Genomic DNA, 14036 nt, shown 5'->3' on the forward strand with positions numbered 1-14036 from the left:
TCTATTGTCTTCTTTCTTTGTTTTTTAACTATTTCCTCAATACTTTCAATTTACAATTCTTCTCTGATTTGTTGGTTATATACCATGGGGCGCTAACCGCTTTTCTGATTACTTTATTTAGCGTACTTTGCAACTGATCCTTATTATTGTCCTTCGTATTATACCAGGTTACTGCTGCATAAGTGATGCTTGGTGTAAGCAATATTTCTATTATCTTTAGCTTGTTTTTTAAGGAAATTTTACTTTTAGGGTTGGGCAGCGGGTACAGTCTCCCATGCAACCGCCTTGCCTTTTTCCTGTTTGCTTTTATCTGTTTGTTAAAGTTCATTCTTTCATCTAGTATTACTCCCAGATATTTTGCTTACTTTTTCCATTCTATCGTCTGATTTTCTATTTTGAAATTTCCTGTTTTCTCTTTCTTTACTGTTATTCCTCGGAAGTAGATTGCAACTGTGTTCGATGTAAGTATTCACTTTCCATTTCTTGAAGTACTTATTCCATCAGTACAAATCAGGCCATCTAAGGATTTGCATTTAATTCAGAAATCTATTTTTTCTTCGGATTTTTGGACACTTGGACAGATGATTTTGCCGTGATTGATTGAACAAAAATTTTTTTTTTTATTTGATTCGAATTTCGTTGGAAATAATTAACAGGGAAAATTATACATGGTTTCAACTCAAACAAAAAGAAAGTAAGATCTTCCGTTACGAGAATTTCTTTCTACAGTTATGATAAATGATGAGGCATCCTCTGGATCCAATTTTAGAACGAAGGAATATTGTCCATTTCCTAAAAAAATCTGTAATCATTTAGATTTGGCAAAAGCGTAGAGAATTGACGGTTTTAGTGATGCCCTTTTCAACTCCAATGAAATACAGGCCACTCACGTCACAAGACCAAATTATATACAGTGACTTCTTGTGGATGTAATGGTCTCTCAGCAGTAACATAAGGAATGAAACTGCCTCTTATGTGACAATTTTGCTTGTTAACATAGCCACCGAGTGAGAAAATGTGCTTCATCGTTAAAGAAAATTGTATGTGCAAAATCGTCAACCAAGGTTGTTGTTCAAGCACAATCGGCATATGTTCTACATGTTCCATGGTCAGCTGGCTTAGTTCAACAGAACCTTATTAGGATGGAAATGCAAATCCAGGTGCAAAATACGTCATAGCAAGGCGCAAGAGAGGCTCAAAGGCTGTGCGCGCCAAAGAATGAATAAATTTGTATCTTCTTGAACACCTTTACTCACAGCAGCAACATTTTCGGTCGAGCGTGCATTTCGATGATGTATGGGTCTTAAGACATCAGTAACAGATCCAATACTTCGAATTTTTTCTCTGTTTCGCCAGTTATACGCTCAGATGTACGATTATGTCGACCATAATCTGCCCGTTATGCCAGAATAGTTATTTGTTTTACTAGGCAGATTGTCTGCCGATTGTTTATAATGATCTTTGTAGGATATTTTATTTCAATTTTATTTATATTTATTATATTTCATTTATTATTTTATTTATTTATATTTCAATTCTCACAATATTTTCATTTTTCCTGTATTGATGAATTAAAACAAAATTTGATAGAAATAAAACAAATGTTTTATTCCCAATAAAAATAATCATTTTGCAACCTAGGCAGGAAAGTCCTTATTTGCTGATTGATATGTGTTTGCAAAATTAATATTTGCTGTCAATCGGAGAAAAACATATTTACTATACATACTAATAATATTTAAAGAGTAAATATTTAAATAGGTTTAAATTTTTTTTTAGTTTTAGTAGTATAGTTTGGTATGGGATAACAGCATAATTTGAAATGAATTCCTATGAATTTGTAATGTAATAATGTATAATGTATATAATAACCTCTCAAGTGAATAATCTATCAATATTTTCCGGGAAATATATTATTTGAAGCTAGAAAATCTAAAGAATGCATGTTATGCATCTTCGGTATCTGAACCTTTCCTGAAAATCCATCAGACAGTTGACCCCTTAGACTATATATCAGTACCTATGATCGTTGTTGGTGAGGTTAATGTTCTTAAGGTATCGATAAAATTACATGATTTTTGATCGCTATTGATGAGGTTAATGTTCTTAAGGTATCGATAAAATTACATGAAATTTTTTTTATGAAGTCTAAGGTTGAACCTTATTGTTTAAATCGTGAAGGAATGAGATAGGGCTCTCAAAAATAACATTCACATTATCGAAAATAATCAGAAATAAGAAATCATAATAAGAAACCGTTCAAAAATTTCTCTGAAAAAATACAATTTCGCCACAATTCTGTTATATAAAATATCATAGCATACTAATTATGTTTGAAAAATTATCATTTTTCGCATATTATGTAAAACTTCTTCTTCAAAGTAAACGCGATTCATAGAGAATTTAATATAAGTAGAGGTCCTACAGAGCCCTCTACCGGTCGCTGATTCAAATTCTGAAAAATCAATACATCCGCAACTGCACGTTTCTGTCCCGACTCATCTATCGATTTGTTATTTTTGATGCAGACAAAACAAGAATGAAGTCAAACAGTGGTAGCTGGAGGTAAAGTTGATAAAACACAAACTTTATTATTGCAATGACTGCAGGGTCTGACGTTGGGGGTCTACTGCATGATGACAGGCCTAATCTCTTACACGTCAGCCCCGGAGACAACCTCTCTTGGCCTAACGAGGATAAGAATTTAACATACATACCACCAGGTGAGTAAGATCTATGAATATTTCAAAGAAATTAATATATTCATCCGTAACACTTATGTGATGGAGGATACTATTGGAATACAGTACCTGCCATTTATTTGAACTACCTAAGCTTAAATTTTATAAAGGAATTGCTCTATTTGGGAAAGAGAGCAACGAGCAACAAGTTGTTTAAATTCAAGAATTTGCTTGATCCTTGTGAGAATTCGTCATTCACTCACCATAATTCTATCTTATTTGTATTTACGAATTTGCAGTTACAGAAAATCGCTTTTAAATGATGATCAATAATGAAATAATAATAACCACAATAAACCGTCTATATGATAATAATTGTAGGAGAAAACAAATATAAAATTTGATATCGGTTGATATGTAGTTCGAAACAAATACGAACAAGAAGAATTTGGGCAAAAATACTAGGTATATTTTTTACTCTAGGCACTTGGTGGCCTTGGTGTGACTACTGGGAGAATCCTCAGCATATTCTATTTCAATTGGCCAATATTTGTTTTGTGCTAGGATACTCATCCACTTGTTCAAAGAAAGGAGTTTTGTTTATGCACTGCTGGCTGATATTGGGTGAGTAAAGTATACTTCCTTCCGAAATAATCCTGTGTACTCATAAAGCATATTATGAAGAATTACTTACGAAATTCAATTTGGCTATTGGATAATGAATAAAGTTGAGTATTTTGAAATTTTCTCATCACATCTTTAATTGAATATTTCACAAGTTTCTACTTTCTAAATATAGAATCAGGTGTAAAAAAATATTTCTACTTTCTCTGAAGAAATATGTGTCCCCAAAATTCAATGATTATGGAATACAATTACTCAATCTATCTGCAAAACGGAATGCCGTGAGTGAAGTACATATTTTCAAAATGAGGTCATTTATCACTTTTTTGAATTTTTTTTTTCCATGAAACAGAAATTCTTATAAAAAATTCAGAAATACCTCGATCATCCTGTATTAATCCTCTTCATTATTATTATTGATTTGATTCAGAAAATCGACTTACATTACACAAGAAATGATCTTTCCATTATGGTTCAAATTTCGTTCAGAAACATTTCAGCCATGACTGGGGAGAGTGTCACTACCTCACAGCTCCAACAACCATATTTACGAAACCCCAAATCGGACTTGCCCATTAACAAAATTGACCAAGGTATTCGAGATCCGAACCTATATCCTGAAAAGTCGAAAGTAATCAAGCTCAAATTTCGGAAAATACAGACATTTTAACGAATCAATAGGAAAAAAATGTTTTAATCATTCAAAGAAGCAATAATATGGACGAAAGTAAAATGAACAACTTGATTCATTCAAAGATTTTGGAAATAAGTAATTTAAATTTTTTTCTGCCGTTTATACAGGGTGTCCCATAAGAGGCACGTCACAGTGACACCGGAGGTAGGTCAGCTAAAGAGGGACCTAACCAGCCTAACATGACCCCAGTAAAAGTTGCATGGTTTTCGAGTTATTACCAAATTACGTTTTTTAGTGAATTTTCACCTTTTTTAACATTGTCAGGGTCAGAATTCTGCTGGAAAGCTCTCGAAGCTTATTTTTTTGTTGTAATGGAATCTTAAATAGTTATTTAAGATGACATGAGTATGATTCTGTCAAAAAGTTATGTGGATTTCCGTAAATTAATGGATAAATCTTGATTTCAATTGCTAGCAAAACGAGAACTTCGACTTTGGACACCTGCTGTGAAAAAAAAATCCTTGAAACAAAACGAGCAAGTAACATAAAAAAATTGGGCATTTTAGACAGATTTAGAAATGGTACAATACACGAATCGTATGCCCATAAAACTAGGTATTTTCATCATTTTACCGATGCCCTACTTAACTAAGTTGAAACTAGGAACCCCGCTATCAGGTAATTTTGCCGCTTGCTATGTTATTATTTGTTAAAGTCACAATAGGGAAAAAGATGGATTAGAGGAAGCGAAAAAGGAATATTATCGAAAAAAAAGGTAAATTAATTAAAAACAGACTTAACTTTCGATTATTTATTTAATTCTTAAATCTAGCTTCCAGTAAATGTTCAAACTGTTTCCCTCGGACTCTAATGCATAAATGACACCGTTTTATAAAATTACGATTCAATTTTCTTAAACTAATTTCCGATATGGTCCGGGCTGCGTCGAATACGCGTTCACGCAATTCTTCCTCGCTTCTTATTGGTTTTGCATACACTTTGTCCTTTAAACATCCCCAATAAAAAAAATCCAGTGGATTCAAATCCGGGGATCGCGGTGGCCACAGTATGGGTCCTAATCGCCCAATCCACATTTACTGTAAGTTAGATTTAAGAATTAAATAAATAATCGAAAGTTAAATCTGTTTTTAATTAATTTACCTTTTTTTTCAATAATATTCCTTTTTCGCTTCCCCTAATCCATATTTTTCCCTATTGTGACTAACAAATAATAACAAAGCCCGGTATCAAAATGCAAGCGGCAAAATTACCTGATAGCGGGGTTCCTAGTTTCAACTTTGTTAAGTAGGGCATCGATAAAATGATGAAAATACCTAGTTTTATGGGCATAAGATTCGTGTATTGTACCATTTCTAAATCTGTCTAAAATGCCCAATTTTTTTATGTTACTTGCTCGTTTTGTTTCAAGGATTTTTTTTCACAGCAGGTGTCCAAAGTCGAAGTTCTCGTTTTGCTAGCAATTGAAATCAAGATTTATCCATTAATTTATGGAAATCCACATAACTTTTTGACAGAATCATACTCATGTCATCTTGAATAACTATTTAAGATTCCATTACAACAAAAAAAATAAGCTTCGAGAGCTTTCCAGCAGAATTCTGACCCTGACAATGTTAAAAAAGGTGAAAATTCACTAAAAAACGTAATCTGGTAATAACTCGAAAACCATGCAACTTTTTTACTGGGGTCATGTTAGGCTGGTTAGGTCCCTCTTTAGCTGACTTACCTCCGGTGTCACTGTGACGTGCCACTTATGGGACACCCTGTATGTACCTATTTGTTTGTATGTATATATGTTTTGTAGTTGTGCCACAATTTCACATAAATTTTCGGCAGATTATGTTGAATTTGAAATTATTTAGGATATCTCATGAAATTAGTATTTCGTTAGTTTAACAATTCTTTCAGAAAAGTTTCTTAAAAGTGGACCAAAGTAGTCCAATAACGCTTTTCCGAATGTGGTTGTGCCTAATTTCGTCTAATAAATTCTTTCGAAAATCACAAAACTCAGTATTTTAGTTGAAATATGCCATTATTTCATTTTTTTTTGATCAACTTTTTTGAATAACTTTGATAATGTTTCATATCAAATATAACTTATTGTTTGTAAATATAAAACTTCAATTCTCTTCTGAATTAAAAATTCAACACCCGGTATGAAATTTTTTGGAACCCATGCATTCCAATCTGATAATTCAATGCTTATTTGATATATTTAACTCTGATATAATAATAACTGAAATAATATTGTTCATAGGACGCTGTGAAATGTTTTATATAATAGGACGAAGTAATATTGAATATAATAATAAGTATCAACATTTTCACCATGTCTTTTTCCATTTCAATTTACTTATATCATTATCCTCTCAAGTTTGACGTTATATAATCCGATCACATATTCAATCGGTAATATGGAAGAAATTGTTTCTGAATAGGATTTCTTCTATTAAAGAAAGCATTGTAAATTTGTAGGTCTCATGCTATTTTCCGCATGGGCATGGAACATCATATGTGCTCCAGATGTATTCACTTGGAATTTTGCATTCATGCTTATGAACGTTGCACAAGTTTTCCATATCCTCTACCAAATCAGACCTGTTAAGTTTGATCCTGAACTAGAGGAAGTTTACCATGCCCTATTCGAACCATTTAAGGTGAAACAATCACATTCAGAGACGATGTATGTGAAATACAAATACTTTCTATTTCAGCTAACTAGGTTGCAGTTCAAAAGAATGGTTAGCATAGATTTCGCACAGATAATGTCTTTGCATGCTGGAGAAGCGTATGCTGTTCAAAATCTGACCAGAACAGATAGACTAGGTTTACTTTTATCTGGGAAGGTAAGATAGTGATATTGGTTGCTAAAACCGAAGAAATATTTCTTTAGGATAAGTAAAAACAAATATGAAATTTTTCCTTTCTTCGTAAGTCGCAAGTCCAGAGATTTTCTCGGGAACTGTGAGAGATGTCTTGAATTCAAAATATTTATTGATGCGATGATATGAAATAAAATTATGTTTCGCCCTGAAAGTTTTGAAATATCTCTCAGATTTCAAAACCTATAACTACATAGGCATACAACTTTGCTTCCGCCGTTTTTTCCGAAATTCGAGGCTTTCTTGTAAAGAACTGGTTATACATTTAATAACCAAAGTATTTTCCATCCCTGGCCACTACTTTCTCCCATCTTCCGGGCAGCGTACGAATCCAGCGTTGAAAAAACTGGTCATCGTTTGAAGAGATCTACGAATCGATCCAATTTTTTACTTCTTCATAACACCGGAAGTGCTGGTCAGCCAAGCCGTGTGCCATTGATCAAAACAAGTGATAGCCCGAGGGAGCAACGTATGGAGAATACGGCGGGTGGGGTATGACTTGCCATTTCAACATTTCCAAGTATTTCTTGACCGCTTTCGCAACATGGGGTCGAGCATTGTCATTCTGTAAAATCACCTTATCATGTCTCTCGTGGCATTGCGGCCGTTTGTCTTTCAATGCTCGGCTCAAACGCAATAATCGCGTTCGATAACGATCACCTCTGATTGTTTCAGTCGGTTTTGGCAACTCATAATACACTACGCCGAGCTGGTCCCACCAAATACTGAACATGACCTTGAAACCGTGAATATTCGGTTTGGCCGTCGACGTGGAAGCATGACCGGGATATCCCCATGATTTTTTGCGCTTGGGATTATCGTCTCCAGTCACAATGCGATGCAGTCCCTTCCGTCTTTGCCTTGCAAACAGCTATCCACAAGTAAACAAACACCGTTCAACATCTCTTGGCTTCTACTCATACGGAACCGAATTTCCTTGTTTCTCAATCATTCCTGTGACTTTCAGGCATTTTGAAATGGCTTGTTGCGTAACTCCCATTGATCCCTCCAATTCTTGTTGCATTTGGCACGAGTATTGATCAAGTAATGCCTCCAATTATGTATCTTCGGAAACCTTATCTCTTCCACCGACATGCTGGTTGTCAAAATCACCATTCTTGAATAAAAGCGGCCTCATCATAGGAATTTGACAGCATTCGACGAGTCTCAGCCTTAGCCGCAGACTCTTTTTATCAAAGCAGAAAATTAAAACCTCTCGCAATCACGGAAATTTGGATCGTAACATGTTCAGTTGAGAATAACTTTATGATGCAGATTCAAATCGACTAATATTTCGATGGCGTAATGTTAACAAATTTCTATGATTATTTATTTTGACTTCCACATACCGCTACAGCTATCCATTGCAAAACGGCGGAAGCAAAGTTTTACACCTAATACCGAAACTACGAAGAATGATTTACCTTAAAATATTTATCCCACAATGATCATATTCCTCCACATCTGTTATGAATGAAGAAATTTTCAATTCAACAAATAGGTGTTTTTATTTCGTAAAATATTTAACTTTATTTCTATCATTGTAGTGCAACGTCCTCTCTGATAACCAGTTTCTTCATCCTATTCTTCCATGTGAATTCCTAGATTCTCCAGAATTTGAGTCGAGTAGAAATACAGTTGATGACAAATTCAAAGTAAGTATTGATAATTTTTAAATGATCTTAATAATGAATCTCTTAAAGAATAAACTCTGTATATTCAATTAATATAATATATAATATAATATACAATTTATTTTATTTAATATATAATTTAGGGGTGGCAGGAAGATATCGCTCAGCGATATGCCCACCCATTGCATATTTTATTCACACTTCTGTAATATATGAAGTTGCAATTAAGAGTTCTAATAATAATAATATTATACATGCTAAACAATACGATGAGGTGAAAATATTATTATCCAAATAAATCAGTAGCATTGTTTCATTACTGGATATTGAAAATACTGTTGGGGAAAGTGAATCTTTAGTAATTCATCATTAAAATTAAGTTATCAAAAATATAAAAATATATTTTTTTTAGGTATCCATAGTGGCAGCAAGTACTTGTCGGTATTTATATTGGCAAAGATCTGCCCTTGAATATTTATTCGTGAAGGACACTTACATAGCAACAGTCCTTACAACCCTAATTGCCAGAGATATTACGACTAAACTTTATGCCATGAATAATAAAATAGTAACCGCTAAAGGATCCCATCTTGATATCCGTTTGCCTAGCATAACTTCTTCCCTGACTTCAAGTGGGGAATACAGATCACCGATTAGAATGAAAAACGCTAATGGAGGTTTGTATAATTTGGTTCAACCCTTGAAACTCCTTTTCAACTCGATTTATTCAAAGTGCTGTTACCATCTGCATTTAATATCCATTAATAATCTCATTCTTTTTCATAAGATGGTCTGAAATGATTTTAAATTTTATTTCTATGGCTATTAGAAGAATTTCAATGAATCTCCATTTATGATATGCATTCGGTCTATAAATTACCGAAAATTCATGAATTGAAAAGTCTTCAGAAACAGATTGCCACTTTTAGACGTGAAGTTGAGACAACTGTTCTTTACACTCTGGCAGAGTTTGAATGTCATTTGGTTCATTAAAAGTGGCCCTTCTTGTCAGTTGTTTACTTCCAATGTTTTCTAATATTTTGATAATGAAAGAAAATATTAACCAAAGAAACGGTGTCGTTCAAAAATGAGAAAAGCACTGACGTGAATTCAGAAGCTTTTGAGCGCTCGTACATCCATGCGCCATTTGCACCCTTGGGGTCATAAACTGTATTTAGATATATATCTCGCTATATATGATCGTCAAGGACGCTATCAGCGCCTGAATAATGTAGCACCCAAAATCTCCTGATTTGACGTCAATACTCTTCTCATTTTATTTACATCTGATTACGCGATCAACACGAAACTTCACATAAAGTTCAAAATTGTTATTTTATATATCGACTTGCAAAATCTTAGCTATGTTGAATCAGTTGCAAAGAAAGTATTCGGTAATTATATACAATTTTCTGCTCAAGTTTTTCAAGGTTCTGATAACGAAATTTGAAATGATTGAAATTTATAGACCCGCAGTCTATAAATATTGGGTATTTCTTTTTCGATATTCTCCATAAACTTTCTATGATTATTTTGATGTGATTGACATTAAATTTTGGACAAAGTTTAAAATTGTTATTATATACCTTAATTATATTATTAATTAATATTAATTTTTATTATACAGCTTAATGCATCAAATATCGGCCTTATAATATAATTTTATAATAACCTTATAAGGTTTTTCATATAAAAGTTTTGAAATGAAAATATTATATGGAATGCTATCTATCCAATCAAAACATTTTATAATGTATCATGAGTTGCAAGAGACCATTCTGAGAATACAGACATATATTATGTCAAGTGTCGTTTGTATTTACATAAAGCGATTCCATTTATTGGTATTTTGGCACTCAATACAGAAATATTTTTGAAAGAATTCGAAATTCTCGATAGAAATTAAATTTTATTGTGAAATATATATAACAATACATTTTTTATTATAACTTGTTTCGAATGTTCTACATAACAAAATTGATTCCAAACATTTTTGACAATTCTCGGCTTTGAATTCGAAATTTACAGACACTTAGGCAAAAAGTGCCTTTAGCCCTGGACAAGAACGCCATGAATATCCAGAATTGCAAGAAAGGTTTCTAAAGTTTCTGTACTAAACTAACTGAACGTTATGTATTGCTATACATTACTCATCAGTATTTCATCAAAATATTCACAATTTAAATCAGACTCGAACGGTATTCAACAGATCAACGAATTTTCATTTCTGTAGTTTGAAATTTCTATTTCATGAATTTTGTTGAATCAATAAAATATATAAAAAGTTTTCCAATAAAAGATTTCATTTTGATTTGTCAAAGAAGAACTCTTTTTAAGGAGAAATCAATGGATGTCATTTTGATTGAAAAGAGTATTAACGATGGAAAATGATATCAGCCAAATGGCCGTCACGGCTACGGTTGCAACACCATAACTTTTTCATGACCAGTTCGCACATTTGCAGCTGTATGTCCTTGATAAGTTCAAGAATTGCATTTTCAAGGTCTTGAATCGATTGTGGGGCATTATAATATACTTTATCTTTGTCTTGGCCCTAAAGAAAAAAGCCTAAAAGTGTTAAACCGCGAAATCTCGATAGCCAATTGTGATCATCTCATCGAGAAATAACATAGCCAGAAAAATTTTTTTGCAAAATTCCAATTATTCAGTTGCTCGTGAGACATGTAGCGCTGTCTTCTTGAAAATAAAAGATAAGACGTAAAACCTTTTCCCGAATACGATGTACTGTCGTTTGTGGAATGCCTAATTCTTAAGATCGACGAGGAATCGTTAAACACTACGGGCTACAGCAGCAATATTCTCAGTTGTTTTTGAGCCCACGGTTATGTTTCTTCACATCACTAACTGTCCGAATAGCTCAAATTTTTTTTACCGGATTCACTATTTCCGACCTAAAAGTGATTTAATTTTGAAAACTATCACTGCCAAATTTTCCCCATTTTTGTAGTGAATTTTAACAAATTCGATGCGTTTTTGGTGCGTGTATCGTTTCAGTTTTAGTAATGCCATGGTTCCAATTTTTCAAATGTCAAACTGAGGAAGCTTCAAAAGTGACAGCTGTCCAGATAGAAAATTATTCAAAATGAAATTTTCTATTGGGAAACCCTATATGAAAGAATTACAAACAATAATTCTGTTGAAACCGAAAAATCGTAGAATTTTTTCTAAATACTGAATCAACATGTCTCTCTCTGCAAAGAGTTTTAATTTTTAGGAGTTTGTTCCATGTCTCCTGGTCCGATATTCAACAAGAACAAACCAAACGAAAGATACGGAGTAAAAAAAGACAATAGTTGCTCAACACAAAACGACCAAGCTGAAATGGAGCCTCTCACTGAACTACCCTCCAATGATGAAGATGTGGCATCCAATGATTTGGAAAGCTGGTTGGAGACGAGTTCGAAATATCACAGCTGTGAATTGGTTGATGGAGATTAAAAGATATTTATATTTGATTGATTTTTACCTAACCCTATTCTTTCCTAAAAATTTAGGTTATGTTGAGACTATAACTCTTGAAGTTTGAATATTGATTGACAAGAAAAAGCTCCTTCCCTGCTCTAACTAATTATGTAGAATCTCAAACATATTCTATATGGATATAGTATATCCAAAGTCATTTGGAGGAAGCCAGAATATTTCAATTATACAAGGGTTGTCCGAATTTTCAGAAATTCCTTTGGAAATTATGAAAATATTGCTAGCAATATAAAAAATAAACCCAGGTATTCAGCAAATCGTCTTGGAAACAAGAATGTCCCGATTTGATCTTTCTCATTGGTTGAATATTCCCCGTAACACTTGCGAGGCGTTTTTGTTTACACTCATTGGCTGCATCTATCACTTCTTAATTACTTTCTAATGAGTCGCATAGACCACTGTGGTCCATAGGGGTATTATTGAAATGCATTTTTACGTAGTTTTAGTTCGTTGTGTGACTGATGTTTATAATGATTTCGATTATGATGTTTGGCAAAATTCTATGGTTTATGTAAAAAAAGATGAATATTTCGCAATCAAATCTATTCCTCTATTTACCTTAAAAATTTTTATAGAAAATAGTAATATTTCACCATTTCCTGCCATGAGTCGTAACAGTTTTTATAATAGGTTACCTATATCCTTGAATACCTATTTATTCTGATCCTGAATATGAACAATTTAAGAGTTATCGAGTAAAAACTTGAACTAAGGAAATACCACATTTCTAACTGAGTGGAGTAGTCTATGACTTCCGGAAAACATAGAAACTAAAGTCGAAATTTGGATAACTAAATTTGATCTTTCATGAAATGTCATTAATTTTTCGTAATTGAAAATGTTATACATAACTAATTTTCGAGAAATATTCTCGACGCGAAGAGGTCAAATATATTTTCATTATTTAGTTTCGGTGAAAGAACGCTTCCAGTTTGAAAGTAGGTATAGGTTAAGTACAAATAATTGTGTAACGAAATGGCGAATGCGCTCTTAATTTTGTCAGCAAATTCATGTCCACATAACACACATAACATGAATGAAGAATTTTCCACGTTTATTTTTCTGGATAGACATGAATTTTTCAGAATCTCCGAAAATTCAACGAATCAATGCATAACAAACAAGAAGGTTGTCAATTATCTGAATCACCTCTACTTATTCAATGCAGTAGCCGATGGAATGAATTATCATTTTCATATAAAGGACCAGACGTAAGAATAAAAAATGGTTACCGGTTAATTTCAAATATTATTATTGTTTGTTTTTATAGTATGCCCTCAATACGAAAAGTTGATCAGAAGACTCTGATCAACGCTGGTCCCCAAATTTTAGGATGTTCGAAGTAGACATAGCGATAAAAGTTACAAATGTACCTATTATAAGGAAACGATATTTGAATAGTTTTTTCGCTACTTTTCAGGTGAAAAGGCTATTCTTCATTGACCGCTAATATTTTTAATTTTTTAGGGGTATTTATCGTCTTGACTTGTAAGTTACATCACTAGATGGAAAATGTATCTGCTAAGCTGTTTTGTTAATATAATGTTTCATTTTTTTATTCGTTTATTATTTCGCCATTTCCATTTGAATATTATAGGGGGAGATAAGAAAGAGATCGATTATGTTGTTATTGATACTTATTCAGCAGGGGCGCAAAAAATTCTTTTCTTCAGGCGCCAAAATTGCTCACGCCGGCCCTGCTTATGCCATCCATACCAGGCGATGAGTCAATCTTCAAAGCAAGAAGCTGAGACAAGACAGTTTCAGGGGTGAACTGGACCGAGCTAAAGTCATCAGCACAACGATCACATACACTGCGGTTATTGGTCCATCTGGCTCAGCCGTGAATAAAGAAGCGAATGATTCGGCAAATACCTCAGCCGACACCTCACATCCCCCGAGGGTCGTCCCACCGTTACATCTCACTATTGCTACAAAAGATCTCGTCTTGAAAAAGAAACGGACGTACTCAAAAAATTTCTTTCCATTCCCGGAGGACACCAAGATACTCTCAAATTCCCTCTTAGCTTCATTGATCTTGTCTCGACAAACTTTGATA

At 33.4% G+C, this 14036-nt stretch overlaps 1 protein-coding gene across 1 annotated transcript; it reads left to right on the forward strand.

Annotated features, from left to right (window-relative positions):
• Nucleotides 1-2477: 2477 nt before the first annotated feature.
• Nucleotides 2478-11952, forward strand: LOC123677773 (popeye domain-containing protein 3). Its single transcript, XM_045614471.1, has 7 exons — nucleotides 2478-2723; nucleotides 3165-3305; nucleotides 6436-6617; nucleotides 6675-6806; nucleotides 8390-8497; nucleotides 8889-9153; nucleotides 11712-11952. The coding sequence occupies exons 1-7, from the start codon at nucleotides 2600-2602 to the stop codon at nucleotides 11933-11935; spliced, it is 1176 nt and encodes a 391-aa protein (XP_045470427.1). The 5' UTR covers nucleotides 2478-2599; the 3' UTR covers nucleotides 11936-11952.
• The last annotated feature ends 2084 nt before the right edge of the window (nucleotides 11953-14036 follow it).

Source organism: Harmonia axyridis, chromosome 4, assembly GCF_914767665.1.
Source record: "Harmonia axyridis chromosome 4, icHarAxyr1.1, whole genome shotgun sequence".
NCBI lineage: Eukaryota > Metazoa > Arthropoda > Insecta > Coleoptera > Coccinellidae > Harmonia > Harmonia axyridis.

Bases quoted from the DNA above. Each gene is read 5' to 3' on its own strand.
- LOC123677773 (XM_045614471.1), top strand. From the start codon at position 2,600: ATGACTGCAGGGTCTGACGTTGGGGGTCTACTGCATGATGACAGGCCT. The intron at 2,724-3,164 runs GTGAGTAAGATC...TTTTTACTCTAG, and splicing joins TTTAACATACATACCACCAG to GCACTTGGTGGCCTTGGTGT. The intron at 6,618-6,674 runs GTGAAACAATCA...TTTCTATTTCAG, and splicing joins CCCTATTCGAACCATTTAAG to CTAACTAGGTTGCAGTTCAA.